Source organism: Saccopteryx bilineata, chromosome 8 (assembly GCF_036850765.1).
Source record: "Saccopteryx bilineata isolate mSacBil1 chromosome 8, mSacBil1_pri_phased_curated, whole genome shotgun sequence".
In the NCBI taxonomy this organism is placed as follows: Eukaryota; Metazoa; Chordata; class Mammalia; order Chiroptera; family Emballonuridae; genus Saccopteryx; species Saccopteryx bilineata.
In genome coordinates this window covers 62,773,052-62,791,701 of record NC_089497.1, presented here as the reverse complement: position 1 = coordinate 62,791,701, position 18,650 = coordinate 62,773,052, and the positions used below count along the sequence as shown (strand labels likewise).

Sequence of the window (18,650 nt, the reverse complement as noted above, 5' to 3'; positions counted from 1 at the left end):
CCATTTATTTGTTTGTTTATTTCTATTTTAGTGAGAGGAGAGGAAGCAGAGAGAGACTTTCGCATGCTTCCCAACCAGGATCCACCCAGCAAGCCCACTAGGGTGTGATTCTCTGCCCATCTGGGGCCCTTGCTCCTTTGTAACCAGAGCCATTTTTTAGCCTTGAGGCAGAGGCCATTAAACCATCCTTAGCACCTGGGGCCAACTCACTCCAATCGAGCCTTGGCTGCAGAAGGGGAGGAAGAGAGAGAGAGAGAGAAACAGAGACAGAGAGAGACAGAGAGAAACATGAGGGGGAGGGGTAGAGAAGCAGATGGGTGCTTCTCCTTTGTGCCCTGACTGGGAATTGAACCCAGGATATCTATAAACCGGGCCAACACACTACCACTGAGCCAACTAGCTAGGGCCCCAACACCACTTATTAAAGAGACTGTCTTTATTCCATTTACTCTTGCTTCCTTGTCAAATATTAATTGACCATAAATGCATAGGTTTATTTCTGAGCTCTCTGTTCTGTTTCATTGATCTCTATGTCTGTCCTTATGCGAAAACCAAGCTGTTTTGATTAAAATGGCCTTGTAGTATAAGGAAGTGTGATACCTCTCACTCTGTTATTCATTTACAAGATTGCTGAGGCTATTTGGGTTCTTTGGGTTCTTTTTTTTTTTTTGTTCTTATAAATTTTTGAAATATTTGTTGTAGTATTTTAATAAGAATTGCATTGAATCTAGATTTCTTTGGGTAGTATATACATTTTAATGATGTCATTTTTTTTCTATCCATGAACACAGTATATGCTTCCACTTGTTTTTATCTTCCTCTATTTTTTTTCAATGTCCTATAATTTTCTGAGTACAAGTCTTTTACCTTCTTGGTTAAATTAATCCTAGGTTCTTTATTTATTTAATTGTTTTGTGTTGCAATAGTGAAGGGGATTGTTCTCTTAATTTTGCTTTCTGACAGTTTATTGTTGAAGTGTAAAAATGCCACTGATTTCTGAATATTAATTTTATACTCTGCCATCTTGCCTCAGCCCAGCATGTAGATTTCCTGTTTATGATTCCTGGTCAGGGGACACAGGAGAAGTGCCCATCTGCTCCTTCACCACTCCCCCTCTCGCTTCTCTCTCTCTCTCTCTCTCTCTTTCTCTCTCTTCCCCTCCTGCAGCCATGGCTTGATAGGAACGAGTTAGCCCCATGCACTGAGAATAGCTCCATGGTCTCCACCTCAGATGCTATGAAGAGCTCAGTTACTGAGAGATGAAGCAACGCCCCACATGTACAGAGCATCACTCCCTAGTGGTCTTGCCATGTGGATGCCTGTCAGGGTGTATGCAGAAGACTGTCTATGCCTCCCCTCCTCACTAAATAAAAAGAGAGCGAGAGAGAGAGACTTTCACTCTGAAGGTTGTGAAACATGGCTGAGCCTGAACTTACACATGGTCCTTAACAATTAAAAGATTATCTCACAAACTTATGAGATAAAGCAAACATTATCTCCATTTGACAGGTGGATACGCAAGGCTAAAAGGTTAAGTTAAATTCTGAGGTTGTATAGCTATGAGTGAAAGAGTCAATTGGTTGACTAAAGTCCTTTCTTTATCCATTATATCACTGCACTGTAGCAAAGGGAGGTGTAAATCTTTGTATTCTGATTTATTGACATAATAATTACCCTAGATAAAAAAAATCTTCTAGAAGTTCATGCAAGGTCATTGAAATTATGTTTTTACATTCATTAAGGGAGTATTCTCGGTCTCCAGCCTTTTTTCTTCTTTTTTAGCTAACAGAATAGCTCACAAAACACTGATTGCATCATGTATAATTTCAAAAGACAGCAGCAGATTAATTAAAACAACGGAAGATATTTGGAGTAAGAATAATAGGATGAGCTGGATAGACAGACTACTTTTGATCCTTAAAATCAGGAGAAGAAAAGACTATGTCTCTGGCAATATGGTGCTCTCCTCCCAAAGAAGGTTGTGATTCCTGTGGTGCACATACAGGTCTTTTGATGGATGGGTCCACAGGATTACTGTGCAGGAGGCTGTGATACCTGGGGTGCACACACAGCTCTTTTAACAGTGGGGTCATGGGCTGCTCTGTGCAGATGCCACTTCCAGGTTCTACCCGCTATGACTCCCTTGTGGGCCAGGGATAGAAGAAGAATGACTTTGGCTCCTGTGAAGTAACAAATCTCAGAAGAAAGGATGCTGTGTTTTGCCTTTTGCCTGATTATAAGGCAAGGTTTTGACTTCTTACTGCACACTCAATATGGAGCTGCTTCTGCTCTCAGCTTCAGAACAATTGAAGGGCCCAGAGGCAACATCAGCTTTCTAACCTTTAAAAAAACTCCTGGTTATGGGTTGGCGATCTTGGCCTCATCCCAGAGAGGCCAGCAATAGCGTTTTAAGGACTGTTGCAATGAAAAATTACCTGAAGCACTCTTTCTATGCCTTATTATTTCAGATTAAAAACCTAAAAAGGGTATCATTTAATTCCTGATTTTCAGAATCAAAGGATAGAATGCTCCTTGTGGGTTAGAAGCAGTAGACTTAGCATAATAATTATCCATATTCACACATATTAGTTTTCCTTAGAGTTATGCTTATAATCATTGACAGGAAAGGAAAAGGAGTAATATAATGCCATTACTAGAACAGGTATAGCATTTATGTCCTATAGGAGAGGAAGTAGAGACTTTATGAGCATTGTTTATGAACTGCTTCTTAAGCCCTTTCTTTATATTACCAACAATAATTGGGAGAAGAATTTATTTCCCTTTCAATTTATGAAAGTTTTTTTTTTTAATTTAAGAAGCATGTTAAGACTAAATGGTAGTGGCACAGTGGATAGAACATCAACCTTGGACATGGAGGTCTCCAGTTCTAAACCCAAGGCCACTGGCTAGAGCATGATGAGCTTGCTAGCTTGACTGCAGGGTCGCTCGCTTGAGTACAGGATCATCACCATGATCCCAAGGTTGCTCACTTGAGTCTAAGGTCATTGGCTTGAGCAAGGGTTCACTGACTCAACTTGAGCCTCAGGTCAAGGCACATATGAGAAGCAATCAATAAATAAAGTCATGCAACTATGAGTTGATGCTTCTCATCTCTTTCCTCTCTGCCTCCCTTTCTGTCTCTCTCTCAGAAAATAAAAAACTCGCATATTAGTACTTTTGACCATGAGTAGTCTACCTTTTCTTCCTATACTTTTTGTTCCAATTTTCTATAATAGTTTCTAATTTATCTACTTCTGTTTTTGAAATGGCAAAAGATGAACTAGGTCTTTTGCAAACAATTCCTCTTAGCAATGATGGGGTTAAAAGGGCTTAGATACCAGAATAGCCCTTTGATAAATGAAAGCAAAAAATTAGGCTGCTTCTATACACTTAGGCTTCTAGCTCTGAGGCCTAAACTAAGATGTTACACACTGTTGACTTTAAGTACATGTGCTGGTCTCAAAAATGACCATCATATGATATAGTAGAAAGAGAACTGGACCTAAAGTCAATGCCAAGGTTACCTCAGGTCTCAATTACTTATAATATGATCCATATAACACTTAGAATCACTTTTCTCATCATAAAATGGGACTCAAGATACCTATCTCATTCTGATGTTTCCAGAAACCTGTTCTGATGACATCCACATTCAAGGATCATTTAAAGTAAGTTTTAGATGTAGTTTTCTCAAAAAAAAAAAAAAGGTCAATTGCCACAGCAAGGAAACTAAATAAAATTTAATGATTTATGACTATGACTGCTAATAAGAGAATCTCTAGGTAGCAACGGGATACTGGCCTGATAGGAAAGTCTCAAATAATTTTCTGTGGATACTAACCTTCCCTTTAGGGATACATGCCCTTTATAGTGGCCTCAGGAAAGTGTGAGAGGAAAATCTGCTCTCACAATTTTTATAGGCAGACACCCTAATATTTTCATAATTCATCATGATATATTTGAGACCAGTCTGGAAATTTTAACTAAGGCTTTATTTATTTGGGGGAGGATTATAAACATGAAGGACAAGGAGAATGTCACAAAACTAGAAAATATTTTATAGGGTATTCTTTGCTGCTCCTCAAACTCACACCGTTTATCCCATCTTGATTTCTGTCATGCCTTTGTGTGGTGAGTACTATCTTAACCCCATTCTGGAATCCACTTCTAATCATCAGACTTTTTTTATTTTCCTCCTTTCTCTACCTTCAAAGGTTTTCTGATTCCTTTCACTTACTTTTTAAACATTTTGTGACATAACTGTTTAAATTTTCCTTAGTTACTTGAAAAGTATATACCACATATTCTTTTTATTAAATTTTTAATTAAAACTGTTGATTGTGTTGTATGCCCATCACCTAAAGTCAAATCATTTTCTATTGCATATATTTGTGCCTCTTCAGCCTTCTTTTAGGCCTCAAACCAGACTCCTGATCTTATTGCCTGGGTACCTAGGTCCAGCCATATCTAAAGCACAAACTTTCAATTATGGAAAATAATTATTTCCTTGTTTTGATTAAACATATTTAAAATTATGTTTTTCTCTTTCAAAGCCAAGTTAGTTGGAGCATATATTTCAGCTTTATATCCTCTGCACAACCTAGCAGAAATGTCGACTATCTGCTGAATAAGTGCCTCAATTATTAGTCACACCTCTATTTGGGAAATAAAATACATATTCTATGACATAAAATTTATGTCAGAAATAAGTACAGAAAACATTTTATTCTGTTGTTCCACTCTCTGAAAAACATTTCTAAAATAAGAGCTAAAGGTAGGATTAAAAAGTTTTTGTCATTTATTAGACATAAATTCATTCCAAAGCTGAGATATTTAAAAATATTATAAATCACAAGAAAATCATAATCACTAAAAATATTAAATGTTAAATTATATTTTACATTTATAGAATATCCAATGTAAGCATTAGAACTGGACATCTGGTTATGTTCATGTACAAAGTAATGTAGGTAAAAATATGACAAATATGTTAAGAAATATTCTTACAAGATATATTTATACATGTAAACCAATTCTATTTGGTTTCATGAAAAGCAGAGAAGAAGTGGCCTATTTAATAATTAATGTGAGTCTTTTGGTAAACTGAAACAAATGTAAAATTATGTATCTTGACTTTATAAGCAAGAGGTAACCTTATAAAAAATTGTCACTGGATATATTAATTCTATACTTTCCATGTGGTGATGCAGCTTGATTGTTGAAAATCATTTGTCATACTTTTTAAAAATTTTTCTGTTTTCTTCAAACATAGGGGTGGGCAAAATTAAGTTTCCACTATTCATATGGAAAAGACATGCAGGTTATTGTTGTTACAATAGCTTTATTAACTCAAAAGAATATCACAATGCCACTGTAAACCTACTTTTATTCAGAGCAATTATTTTCATTGATTCATGCAGGTTCTTTTCTTCCAATTTTTCAAAATTTTAGTTTAGCATCACTGCAATTTTAAGTAATCCCATTCATTAAGTGTCATTTTAAGTGAGGCTTTCCAATTGCCCTTATTTTCCAGATACTTGTGAGATACAAGTGTAATTTATTTTCAGATGATCAGAGAACACTGGGAATATTTTCACATTAAAAATTGATACTGGATTATAATTTTTACAAGAAGTTAGTTAAGAGTGCTGTATCCACAAAGCACTTAATTTTTTAAGCCACTTAACATCTGAAATCTTCATTTAATGAATCCTGGTTAAAGGAAAGACCATTAACCCTAAATGCTGGATCTATTGGTCTGGCCATATGCATTATACAAAAGAGATGCAAATCAATAAGATTACAGTTAAAACCAAAAAATAAAAATAAAAGCAATTATAAAATCTTATGTACAATATAAAAATATTCATCATAATCACAGAAGTATTTAGTTTTAATTTCTCACTTGATAATTAGTAAAATATTAACTGTGGTTTTCTGGAGGAGCATGGTAAAACCAGAAAAATTAGAACACACTCAGATGAGAGAAATTTTCTATTTTTTAAATATCAACAAAATAATTTTCTATACATAATTCATATGAATATAAACATGTAAATACAATTATAAGAAGATGTAATTTTCTTCCATGCTAACATCCATGATATAACCAATGCAAGTTATCATAATGTACCATAAATGCACTGTAATTTCTTTAAGCCAGACTTAGAATAAATTTTATTTAAAAGCTATTACATTTTATGTGCCTTTGATTTATATAGTAACAGCATTGTGCTAAGCCTAGGTGTTCCTTCATAGTGCATAACACACGGTAAGACATATAAAAATGCAAAATAAATATTTGTGGACTGATAAATTTTGTTTTACAACTTGATCATTTAGACTTTCAAAATAGTTGTATTGTTTTCTTGACTCCTAGTGTATTAAAGTGCAATCAATTCTAATTTTTAAATTTGTTAATTTTTAAAAAGTGATAGAGCCTGGCTGGTTGGCTCAGTGGTAGATCATCAGCCTGGCATGCAGGAGTCCCAGGTTCAATTCCCAGCCAGGACACACAGGAGAGGAGCCCATCTGCTTCTCCACCCCTCCCCCTCTCCTTCCTCTCTGTTTCTCTCTTCCCCTCCCGTAGCCAGGGCTCCACTGGAGCAAAGTTGGCCCGAGCGCTGAGGATGGCTCTGTGGCCTCTGCCTCAGGTGCTAGAATGGCTCTGATTGTGGCAGAGTGACGCCCCAAGATGGGCAGAGCACCGCTTCCTGGTGGGCATGCCGGGTGGATCCCGGTTGGGCGCATGTGGGAGTCTGTCTGACTGCCTCCCTGTTTCCAGCTTCAGAAAAATAAAAAAAAAAAGGGATAAATTTCAGCCACAAGAGGTATAAGTACTAGAATGTGAAAGGCACTGTTTGTTTTTATAGAAAATAGAATGTATTCTTTCTCTTTCTTTCTAAGTCATTAAAATATTCTGGAGAATATTATTAGCTGAAATTTTGAATCCCTCTTTGTTAAATTTAAAGAAAACTGAGTAGTCACAAAATTTTATAAAATAGATTATTTGCTCAGCAAGTAGATCACCAAAATAAAGCAAAAAACAGGCAGCAACAACAGCAAAGGCATGTCTTAGTTACAAATAATTCCATACAGCATACTTATGCTTTCAGGTACTGATTGTACAAGGTAATTTACTGAGAGGTGGAAAAGAGAAAAATGGGGAAAAGGCTCAACATGGTGGATCATTAATTATCATCAATTAAAATTTGGATAAAAAAACACAAGCACACATCTGTATTGTGCAAATATTCTAAGAAATATAAGAAATTTGAATAATTTGAAAGGACTAATATGAGCACTAAGAACTTATTTTTTAGAGAGAAATCTTTATTGTCAACATTTGCATTAAATCTATGCATACTTATTTAAAAGTTTATGTCTCTATTTATTCTTGTATGAGATACAAGTTATTCTCATATAGACCAAATTAACCTGCAAAATGAACTGATACCAGAAAAAAAATATATTATGATTAGAGCAATGATTTCTAGAGTTAAGTACACATGGCTTACATTTCTTTTTAATTGCATATATAGTTCACCCAACATATCTGCAGTGCCTATTAAAACTAAAGAGGATAGTGACCCAGGATGGCAGTGTTGGAGTAAAGCTGCTGGGACACAGGCTCAGTTCATAGAATATTGCTGGTTATCTAATTCAGCTTCTGTACACTCTGAAGATGGGAAAACTGAATTCTTACACTAGAGAAGTAGTTTTCTTGAGGTCACAGCAGATGCGTGGCCCTGATTCTCATGAGAGTGACCACAGTGTGTAACTTGCTCATGTTTTATTACTACCTCATAGCACAATGCTTGATACATGGTGAGTGTTCTAGAAATATTTTGGGTCGGTCAATGAGCAAAAAACTAAATACATGAATGAATGAATGAATGAATGAATGAATGAATGAATGAATGAATGAATGAGACAATGACAGAGCTAGGGTAGACAATATTTTCAGGAATAGAAGTTTGTCAGCATCCAGGTAATTGGATAATAATCGTTCAGTTACCACAATTCCCTCAAAAATATTCATGTTTGGGCCATATTAATTAAAGGGACAGTGCCAGGTGCTTGTAGACACTGATATACCATGGGGCATTTTGAAGTAGTAATTCTCTTTAATCTTTTAATTTATCTGTGGTATTGCTTATCAGTAGAGGTACAGCTATTTGAAGAGATTTGTCAACTCCATCCTGGACACGCAACCTACTGAGCAGCACTACATTTAACACTACTCATATCTGCATTATGTATTCAAGCAGTGGTGAGAGACAAAGACATGTTTTTCTTCCCCACCTGCAGCTAATTGAACACTCAATAACAGTACTTAGAGCAATAATACGCTTGCTCTAAAAGCAGTTTTCAGGAATGAAGAGGAGCAAGTGAGGGACACAGGTGAGAGCATGAAAGCTGTGAACATTTAAACGGCTTGATGAAAGAAGAAAATCTGTTAGACTTGTTATAACTGGAACAGCATATGTAGGTCTCAAAGGAATACACAGGCAATTGGAAAATACCTTTTCAAGTACAGAGCAAAGGAAGAAAGTCAACAGCAGGTGTTGGTGTGTAAGCAAGTCAAATTTAGGTGAAAGAAGAGCAGGCATGTTTCATTATGGAATCTTGGAAACCATTCCCTGCAGATTTAAGTGAGTAATTGAGAGTGACATTTAAAGTTGCAGGAGGCAGTCTGGGAAATAGCTTCTGTATTCCACATAGTCAAGTTCAAGTGCAAGAGAGGTCTTTGTAAACAGTCCATGGCAGTCCTTTGTGATAGAAGAGTGGTCACTAAGACTGCTTAGGGACCCAGGTAAACTTCCAGCCTCCCTCCTCATCTCGACATACAAAGGCTTGTCCCTGCTGGAAGGAATGAGTTTTCACATTACAGTGAGGGCTCAGAGATGTGGAAAAGGCCATCTCAGTCTTATTGGGTGACACATCAGAAGTATAGTAAGGGAGAGTTTGTAGCCCTCCTGGGAGATTTGAAAGTGGAGAAAGAAAGTGAAAATCTTCCCCGTGGCTGGCAGTGTTGCAGGAAGGGTTTGTTCTCTCACCTCCATAGTTAATTGGCAGATCCTCTGTGGGGACATTTTCATAATCAACTGCATCCTCCGGAAACTGGAGGAATGTGCTGGTGGTTCTTCCGGGATGAGAGGAGAGGGCACTGTAGTTAGCTGATAAGGTGTCATCAATGGTGTTGAGGTCTTTCAACCCAAGTGTTTGAAGAACCCAGGGATCCACAGGGGGCCCAAGTTGTTCTTCACAGTTAGCAAATTCACTTGAGAGGTTTCTCTTGGCATTTTTGCAATGGGGGATCTCAGAAGGAAAATATCTTGGCTCTTTGGATTTCCTCTTCCCCTTTCTGAATTTTCCACATGCTTTGGAGAAATCATCTAATGACAGCAATTTCTGAGGAAGTAACATTTGCAAATATAGACAGTCAGGTGATCAAGCAAGATCATTTTCTTTACTGTTGTCTAATTACACCTACTTTGAACACTGACTAGTTACCTTAAGTCCTTAGAAAACTTGATTAAACTTCTCTTTTCATACACACACACACACACACACACACGCACACACATATGTGTGCAAGCAAAACTGATTGGATTATCTTCCGTTTCTAAATTTAGATCTATGATAAGAATTTACCACCTAGAAATCCAAATTTATATTTTTACTAGTCATTTAAATGTTGATAGGAATAAATGATGTCTTTAAAATTTTAATCCAAGGAAGTAGTTACCCTTATTATAATGAAAATAATAGCAACTAACATGTAGTAGACTTTGGTTACATGCATGATCTCATTTTATTTAAATACTATTAAAATATTCTTTAATGAAGAAACAGAGGCACAGTCCTACTGGTAACTTGCTAAAAATCAGTCAGCCTGGGTTTACACCAAAACCCATCTGACATCGAACAGAACCAGGGAAGGTAGGTTGGGGGGGGGGGAGCTTGGTGAAAATGGTAAAGTGGTTAAGCAAAAAAAATAAATAACACAGACACAGACAAAAAAGTAAAAAAAAAACATAATTTTCCTTGGTTTTAAGTTAATAAGATATTCCAATAATATATCTTTTCACAAGCAAATACTGGTAAAATAAAACATAATTTTAAATGTTTGTATTTCTTCCTGAAAAAGAATTAAAATTAGTTATAATTACTGTCCAAAAAAAGGTAAAAAGAAACACTATGCACACTGCTTCCTCTTTTTTCATTAACTTTCATAACACTCCATGTAATATATATTATTATTCTAAATCTTGCAAAATTGAAAAGAGAGAAAAAACTGCCTGATTAATATCACCTACTAATTTAATAACAGTTCTTTTTCTGTAGTGAAGGACCTGGACTAATAATGATGAGATACGCTCTCTTTTTTACAAAGCTAGCTGAATTGTAAGGGAATCAAAAGTACTGTGCAATTTCTTCTCTGAACTGTTATGCCCAGTAAAAGTAGTAAGAAGCATCATCAATTTAGATTAAATAATATCAGATAATGTGGCTTGTCTAGAAGTAAGGTAAAGATTGATGGAAGCAATGATAACAGAATGGCAGAAAGATAATAAAAAATACAAAGTCCAAAGGATTGAAGAAGAACAAAGAGGAGCTATGGGCAAGCTATTCACCCTTAAGTTGGCAAAGTTCATTTTTAAAAAGTAAGAAAAAACATTCATTAAAAGATAATACAATTAGCGATGCTGTGGTTAGAGGGTGTTATATTGAGTATGACACTTGAAACCATACCAATGCAATAATTTAAAAATTAAAATTAAAAAATATATAAATAGCCCTGGCTGGTTGGCTCAGTGGTAGAGCATCCAGCATGTGGATGTCCTGGATTTTATCCCCAGTCAGGGTATGCAAGAGAGACAACCATCAGCTTCTCCACTCCTCCCCTCCCCTTCTCTCCCCTTCTCTCTCTTTCTCTTTCTCTCTCTCTCTCTTTCTCTCTTCCCCTCCAACAGCCATGGCTCTATTGGTTTGAGTGCAGAAGCCCTAGGCGCTGAGTATGGCTCTGTGGAGCCTCTGCCTCAGGTACCAAAAATAGCTCAATTGCAAGCATGGCCACAGGTGGGCAGAACATCGGCCCCAACAGGTTGCCAGGTGGATCCTGGTCAGGGTGCAGTCCGTCTCTCTATCTCCCCTCCTCTCACTTGGAAAAAAAGAAAAAATATATATATGTATTTATGTATAAATATTCATTGCACTATTAAAAAATGTAATTAGCAATATCTAATTACTAGTCCAGAGATCTGGGAAGCAGTCATAGTCATAATATTTCAGAAACGGGATTTTTTTTTTTTCTGAAGCTGGAAACGGGGAGAGACAGTCAGACAGACTCCCGCATGCGCCCGACCGGGATCCACCCAGCACGCCCACCAGGGGTGACGCTCTGCCCACCAGGGGGCGATGCTCTGCCCCTCCGGGGCATCGCTCCGCCACAACCAGAGCCACTCCAGCGCCTGGGGCAGAGGCCAAGGAGCCATCCCCAGCACCCAGGCCATCTTTGCTCCAATGGAGCCCTGGCTGCGGGAGGGGAAGAGAGAGACAGAGAGGAAGGAGGGGGGGGGGGTGGAGAAGCAAATGGGCGCTTCTCCTATGTGCCCTGGCCGGCAATCGAACCCAGGTCCCCCGCACGCCAGGCCGACGCTCTACCACTGAGCCAACCGGCCAGGGCCTGGGAAAGATTCTTAAGAGATCTTTTAGCCCATTCATTTATAGATGAAGATAACCAAGGCCCTATGTGACAGTGATAGATGAAAAGTCAAACAGATAATTAAAAGAACTGCATGTTTCTCAGACCTGATTCTCTATTCAATGTTTCATCTGTCAAACTCTGTCTTTTGATTAACTTCTGTTGTCTCAGCAATTCCCTTGACTGGCTTTTTATTCTTTATATATGACTAAAATCTTCAAACCAATTGCTTCCAATAATTTATACATAAAAATTTTTCCAAAAGTGCTATATTTTGTTGAGAAAAATCCATCCATCTTATAAATGCATTTGAAGGCACATTGTTCACTTCCAACATTTAATCAAGGAGTTTTACTCAAATGGTCTCCTTTCTCAAATCACAACTCTGTCCTCATAAAAGGGATAGTTACTTACCTTGGCTTTTTCCTCAAGACATTTAACCAAAGCAGAATTCAGGTATTGTCTGAGGTGATTATTCTCTTCATGTAACCTAGCAAGTTCTTCTTCCTTCTGCACCAGAGTATCTTGGAGCTGCAAAACGTAGACAATGGTGAAGGCTGCTCTACTATATTGACTTTGTAACCTTATAATAATGCCACTGATCCTTAGCCTGCTTAAACCTGATTATTATTTTGTTTGTTTTAAGAAATCTACCTCAGGGAGCGCTTGTCCTCAGAGGCCTAAATTTAGCCTACACCCACCTACCACCTGACTGTTCAGTTTTGTGCTCTGAATTTTTTGTTCATTGCAAAGTGTTTGAAGAGATTATATGACTTTTAATATTGTAACCACAAGAGAAGTTATGTAGGAAAATGAGCTGTGTGCAATTGTTTAAATACAGGAAAAAAAGTGTTTAAGAAAGTTTGGATGGATTCCTTCCTTGCACCTTAAAAAAGAAAAGGAAGAAGAAAATTGAAAAAAAAGATGGGATAGCTTGTCTCAGACTCAAATTGATCTGTTTGTGTGTCCACTCAATTAAATTACTCTCTCAGGAAAAGCAACAAACAAAATACGGAATGTGAAGCCATCTTAGTAAAAATCTTCTAATCATTATTCCTTCTCCAAGTGATGAGCTATGTTTATGATTTTAAAATATTATCACACTCACCATATACTTGAGCCTTTCAACAGCTCTCAGAGGAAGGCAGCCCAAATATTCCGATTTCATAGATAAAGGGGAAAGTATTCCAGTAGTCATACAACTAGTAAAATGCATAGAGTCAGAGCCTGACTTCCGGTCTTCTTAGAAGATATGGTTGTTGTTTTATTGGAGGAAGGGGTTGTTTATTTGTTTATTTCTTCAGTTTTATCACCTTTTACTACTCTATAGGCCTGTATTTACTTTGGTCTTAAACTAAAAGTCAGCATGGGAATTCATAAGGAAAAAGAAGCAGTGTGACATTAAGGGACAGCATTAAGAATGGACTGCAGGAACATTGCCGGTCCCAGTGTTCTGATGTTATGTACATACCTGCTTGTTTCTGAAGAGCTGAGAGGAAAGCTGAGCCTCTTCCCAGGAACAAGAGTTAGTAAAAGGGAAATTCGAGTCAGTAGATGATTCTATGTGGAAACACCAAATGGGAAACTGAGAAAACACACTTGCAGTTTTTGTGTGATAAAGAATTCACCAAAGGAATTTAGAAAGTTTACTAGGTTAAATTCTTTTTCCAAAAATAGCTATTGCCTCCACGCAAGTAAACAAAATATTTAAAGCTTTAAGAAAGGGCCAGCATACCATGAAAGACAAATATTTATAGGTTTTATGTCAGAGTAGCTACTGAGGTGAATTTTTAATAACTAACAAGTTACAGTCCTCCCTAATATATGTATTTCTGCTAGCAATATTTATAAAGACTGTGCCATTTGAATTATTAATTCATTCAAATGTTTATTGATCTCACTCTCACTAGGCATAACATTGCAATTCGACTATAGTTTCCAAGTTTTTATCTGATTTTCTAAGTTTCAGTACTTGAAAATGTAGTGTTTGTCTCTAGAATCAAATTCTATTTTTGATGCTACCATTTTCCCTAGATGAAAATCTCTGCCTGTCTGCCTGTCAGTTAAATCTGAAGGAGAATATTTATTCAGAATTCCATGTGGTAGCAATTTGTCCTTTAAAATATTTTGGACCTTGTTTTTCTGAAGACATTGACAAAAATCTCAAAACTATAACAAATATTCATGTATTTCAAATGGCATTTTCTGTATTTTTTAATGCATTTTCAAAGAGGTGGTTTTTGTTTGTTTGTTTGTTTTTTCATATTTAACTGCAAGCTGCACCTACCAAAAAACTGTGGTTGGGCATGTTAAATTGGTTTCCTTTTTATCTTCTTTTCTTCATCTAGTACAGTTCTGACTCTTGCCTTCCTCTACTTAAGCTAACTATTACTGAAGTATTTTTGATTAAAGTAGAATGATGAATAAGGAGACAAGAATAAAATTTCATACACTGTTCACTTTCACATTCTTGGGCATTCTGGTTCTCTGTTGCTTGTAGTAGGAAGCTAAAACTGAAAAACTTTCTTCTGGTACATGTGTTTTTCAATAAATTTGGGGACTATTTTATATTCTCTCAATTTCAAAAATAACTATGTTGCAGAATCAACAGTGCAGACATTTAATTCTGAGGTATCTGAGAATTCTTTCAGAAACTTGAATGTTAATACAGAAATTTCTTTAATACTTATATATACTGTATAGTAAGCTCCATGTCAAAATAATATGTAATTTTTCATCAATATTATACCTCCCTCCAAAACTGAAGTCTTCTTTGGTCACAAGAAGATTTATTTTTCTACTTATAAGACACTGTTCATAGAATTTCCTTTATGAAATAAAATATTAAGTTAGTATTTCTCTTTGCTTCTCTCTCATACCTAGGTAAACTTTCCTGAATTTCGGGAAAAAAAATGCTCCAACTGGTATCTTGACTCCTAAAACATCCTACCAATATTGCTTATAAAACTTGGACCCAGACCTAAACTTTCTCAGTGAATTGGAAATCTCCAAAAACTGAAAAGTAGAGGGAGAAATACAGATTGCCCTGAAGGCAAGGGGTAAATCCCATGTTCATTAGTTGGCAAGTACAAAAGAATAGGTTATTTAGCTTGTAAAATGCACGAGTCTTTGGGTATTCTTCAACTTCCCTGTCATTCCTTCCACAGAGTTCCAGCCCATGATGCTTTGCAGCTATGGGTTCTGGAAAAGGGCTTCAGATGTACCAGGAAAACAGAAGAGCAGAACTTACCCTGTGCTTGTGGTGCTTGTTGGGGCTCTCTGTTGTCCAGGAGACCAGCAGTCCAGAAAGAGACCCAAGTCTCCGTGGAAACGTCAACACTAGATTCTGACGTTGTAGTGGAATATGGGCAATTATAGCTCTGGCCTCCTACAAAGTACTGGTCTTGGCAGGGCAGAACGGTGTTCTGTGAAAATCAGAATGTGGGGTAGGGGGGTTCCCAGGGGATGGGGTGGTGGCAATTTGGAGAGAGCAAAGGGTGGGAGAAAGATGCCAAAATTACATGCAATGAATCAAAAACAGTAAAAGTGCTAAGTATAGATGCCAGGTTAATTTTGAGTGGTCAAAATATAAATATGAGAAAGGAGTGAGCTCCTTGGTTTACCCAGTACTTTTCTAAAGCCCTTTCGGCAAAGAACAGGCTAGTGTTAAATGGACCAAATTTGTACATGTCCAGGAGTATTCTCTGTTGCCATGTCTGAGTCATCTAGCAGGCTACCCAGGATCTAAGGGAAAGGAATTCTAGTTAATGATTCAAAGACACAAGAACTATTTGACTCTTTCTAGTAAAGATCTTAATTTTATTCCAATAGTGTTCAAAGACAAAGAACACTAAGGCTGAAATAAAAGAGCAATAAAATATAATCTAACCTCGTTATTTTAGTTTTTAACTTTCTGAATTATAAATGTGTCCCATTTGTCTCTTTTTCTTTCCTCTAGCTTCAAATGCCGCTGTGTCCTGTGGTGATCTGAATGGTTTAAGATAGATAGATACATAGACATATTCCAGAGATAACTAAATAAATATTGCTCCTGAAGCCTAACTCTAAGCACAGGAACATAAAGGTCACTCCAAGTGAACATATAATCAAAGCTGAAATAAATTAGCCAGCAACCTCTAGGTCTCTTCATCACTAGGTCTCAATGCCCTTGTAAAGTTATCTTGACACTCCTAACTTCTTGGCTTGTATTCTTCACTGTGTTCTGAGCCAGTGAACACGCTCCTGCCCCCAGACTCCTCAAACGCAGCCTTTCCAAATGTCCAGGCAGGGGCAGGTATGCAGCAGCCTTCTTGGGTTAATTTGTACAACAACCTATTTCTAATTATTTGTCAATGTTTAACCAGGTAAAAGCCATTCATTTTGCCAGAGCCCAGCTTTGGACAAACTCTTTCTGACTAGTATAAATCTTTTGTTGACTTGAGGACTTTCTTGGGCATAACATAAACAGAGAGAAAATAAAAAAAGGGGGGGGGAGGGGATAAAAGGTTAAGTAAAAAAGAAAAATCACACTTTGTTAATAATGTTCCCAGTAAACTAAGTTTTGAAAAAGTCCCATTTTGAAGCAAGTCCAACTTGGGCAGTGCAGACCAAGAAATTCAGCCAAAAGTTTATCAAGTGCTATTATCTTTTATTCTAAAAGCATGTTTGTAGGCTCTTTCCGTGAGGTTATTACTGGAATTAGAGCTGAGCTATTATGCAATTGACACCTGAGAAGAAAACAAACCCCAAATAGCCCTAAATATCTCAAGACTAGGTCAAGTCCAAGTGTTTGCAAATATGTGCATAATCTAGAGAAAGGGGGAATGAAAAGTGAGTGCAGGTGTACAGGGAAAGAAAGTTGGGAGAAAATGCAGAGAGTAGAAATAACAGAGTAAAGGTTGAGAGAGATGGGGAATGAAAGAGAGAGAGAGATCACGAGAAGACACAGAAGAAGAAAAGGAAGACAGAGTCAAAGACCTGTCTTAATTGACAGCAGAGAAATCTTGCTTCCAAGGTGGAAGAAATTCTAAATGCAAAGCTTACTAGCTCTCAGCACTCCCAGGTTTCGCCAGCGAACTAGCTAATGCCAGCTCCTCACTTACCATCTTGCAGCTGAAGAAGGAGCTGCAGAAAATGAGCCCACTCTTAATTTTTTCGGTAAAGCTGGTGGGAGTTTTAAATGGGACCGAGGGGAGGAGCTAGGAGAGGCGAGTTCTAATCTGCAGTAGCTGCGGGTGACGCTCGGGGCTCAGGCCAGCGCCGCCCTCTGATTTGGTGCGAAGCTGTCAAACTGGTGACGGGAGTTAGGAGGCATCCAGCCAAAGCCAAAATCACCAGCGCTCACGGCGACCGCAGTGCGGGGACCTGGAACCTACGGGACGGGTGCGCAGCAGCGCTTCAAAACCCGCGCCAGTGCCGGCTCGCTGCTCAAGGTGGCGGTGAGCGCGCTGCCCTAGCGGACAGGGTGCACTCCGATGCGCGCGCGGGGCTAGGTGGGGCGGGGCTGACCAGTCGGCCGGAGCCGGCGCGCAGCGTCTGCCCAAACCCACAGCTCAGGAATCAGGACAGCACTTGGGGAAGCCCCTGTAACAGGTCCCAGAGTTAACACTGCTCCTGTGTGTTTTCCCAGCCACCTGATAAATATCAACTTGCTGTGTGACATTGTGAATTGATTTTTTTTTCTTCTGTTTAATCTGTCTCATTTCTCCCAACTCCTAAAGTGGTTGTTAAATATGGAGGTGATGTATCTCCATTCTAGAATATATGAAAGCTTCATGACAATAGAGATTTCCGTCTGGCTTTTTTTTCACTGCTGTCTCCACAGTGCCTGGAACAATTTCTAGCGTGTAGTGGGGTACTCTATAAAGAATGAATTGGGTTGCAAATTTAAGAATCTAAAGTGCCTGTGCATTGGTCCTATCTTGACAACTATTATTATATAAGTAAATTATTATAATTAAGAAAAATTAGTGTGTTAAAGTGTTCCTCAATTAAAGTGTTTGATTCTCACCATCTTTTCTCTTGCATTTTATTCTCATGATTCCTGGTGTCTATATCCACAGGAGAAAGAGGTGTAATATCATCTTTAAAACCATTCATCTACCACTAAGAGTCAATTTATTTCAACGAACAATAACCCAGGAGGTAGGTGCTATTATTGTCCCTGGTTTAAAGGATGTCAAATGGTGCACTGAAGTGAAGGAACTTAGCCAGTGTTTACACAATTAGGTAGTGGCAGACTCAGAATTTGAACCTGTGGCTCCAGCATCTAGGCTTCTAACTACTACAACTATCTTTTTTTTTTCTTGACTCTCTTTGACTTTTTCTACTGTTGGTTATAGCCATTTATGCAGTGTGCATTTTTATGCACAGAAATGTGTTCCACAAATTTATATGTTGAATCTTTAACCCTGAATATGTCTATATTTGGAGATAGGGCCTCTAAAGAGGCAATCAAGGTTAATATGTTAGGAGGATGGTGGTCTAAGCCAACAAGACTGCTTAAAGGAGAGAGACACAGGGATGGCATTCACAGAGAAAAGGCCATGTAAGGACACAGCCAGAAGGTGACCATTTGCAAGTCGAAGAGAAAGAAAGGCTTTAGGAGAAACTCATAACTCAGCTGACACCCTGATCTTGGATTTCTAGCTTCCAGAACAGTGAGAAAATAAATTTCTGTCAGTTTGTGTTTCTTGTTACGGAAGCCCTAGCAAATAATACAAGCATGGCATAGAAATATAGGAAACTTCTGATGCTGGCTTGCATAATTGTTTTTCTAAACCAGTTTTGACCTTTATTTATTTATTTTTATTTATTTTACTTATAAAATTAAACTTAACAGGGTGCTAATTGATCAATAAGCATACATAGGTTTCAGGTAAACACTTCTATAGCATTTGAACTGTTGATTATGTTGTGTACCCATCACCCAAAGTCAAGT

At 37.7% G+C, this 18,650-nt stretch overlaps 1 protein-coding gene across 1 annotated transcript; it reads right to left on the bottom strand.

The window, feature by feature from the left end:
* Positions 1–8,793: 8,793 nt before the first annotated feature.
* Positions 8,794–16,839, bottom strand: GMNC (geminin coiled-coil domain containing). Its single transcript, XM_066241700.1, has 5 exons — positions 16,813–16,839; positions 14,961–15,135; positions 13,182–13,270; positions 12,125–12,241; positions 8,794–9,414 (listed from the first exon to the last, which is right to left on the bottom strand). Exons 1-5 carry the CDS (start codon positions 16,813–16,815, stop codon positions 8,794–8,796), a joined length of 1,005 nt encoding a protein of 334 aa, XP_066097797.1. The 5' UTR covers positions 16,816–16,839.
* Between the last annotated feature and the right edge of the window lie 1,811 nt (positions 16,840–18,650).

Coding starts and splice junctions, on each gene's coding strand:
- GMNC (XM_066241700.1), bottom strand. Junction 13,271..14,960: donor ACAAGCACCACAAGCACAGG/GTAAGTTCTGCT, acceptor GTTTCCACATAG/AATCATCTACTGACTCGAAT. Junction 9,415..12,124: donor GTCTTGAGGAAAAAGCCAAG/GTAAGTAACTAT, acceptor TTACTTCCTCAG/AAATTGCTGTCATTAGATGA.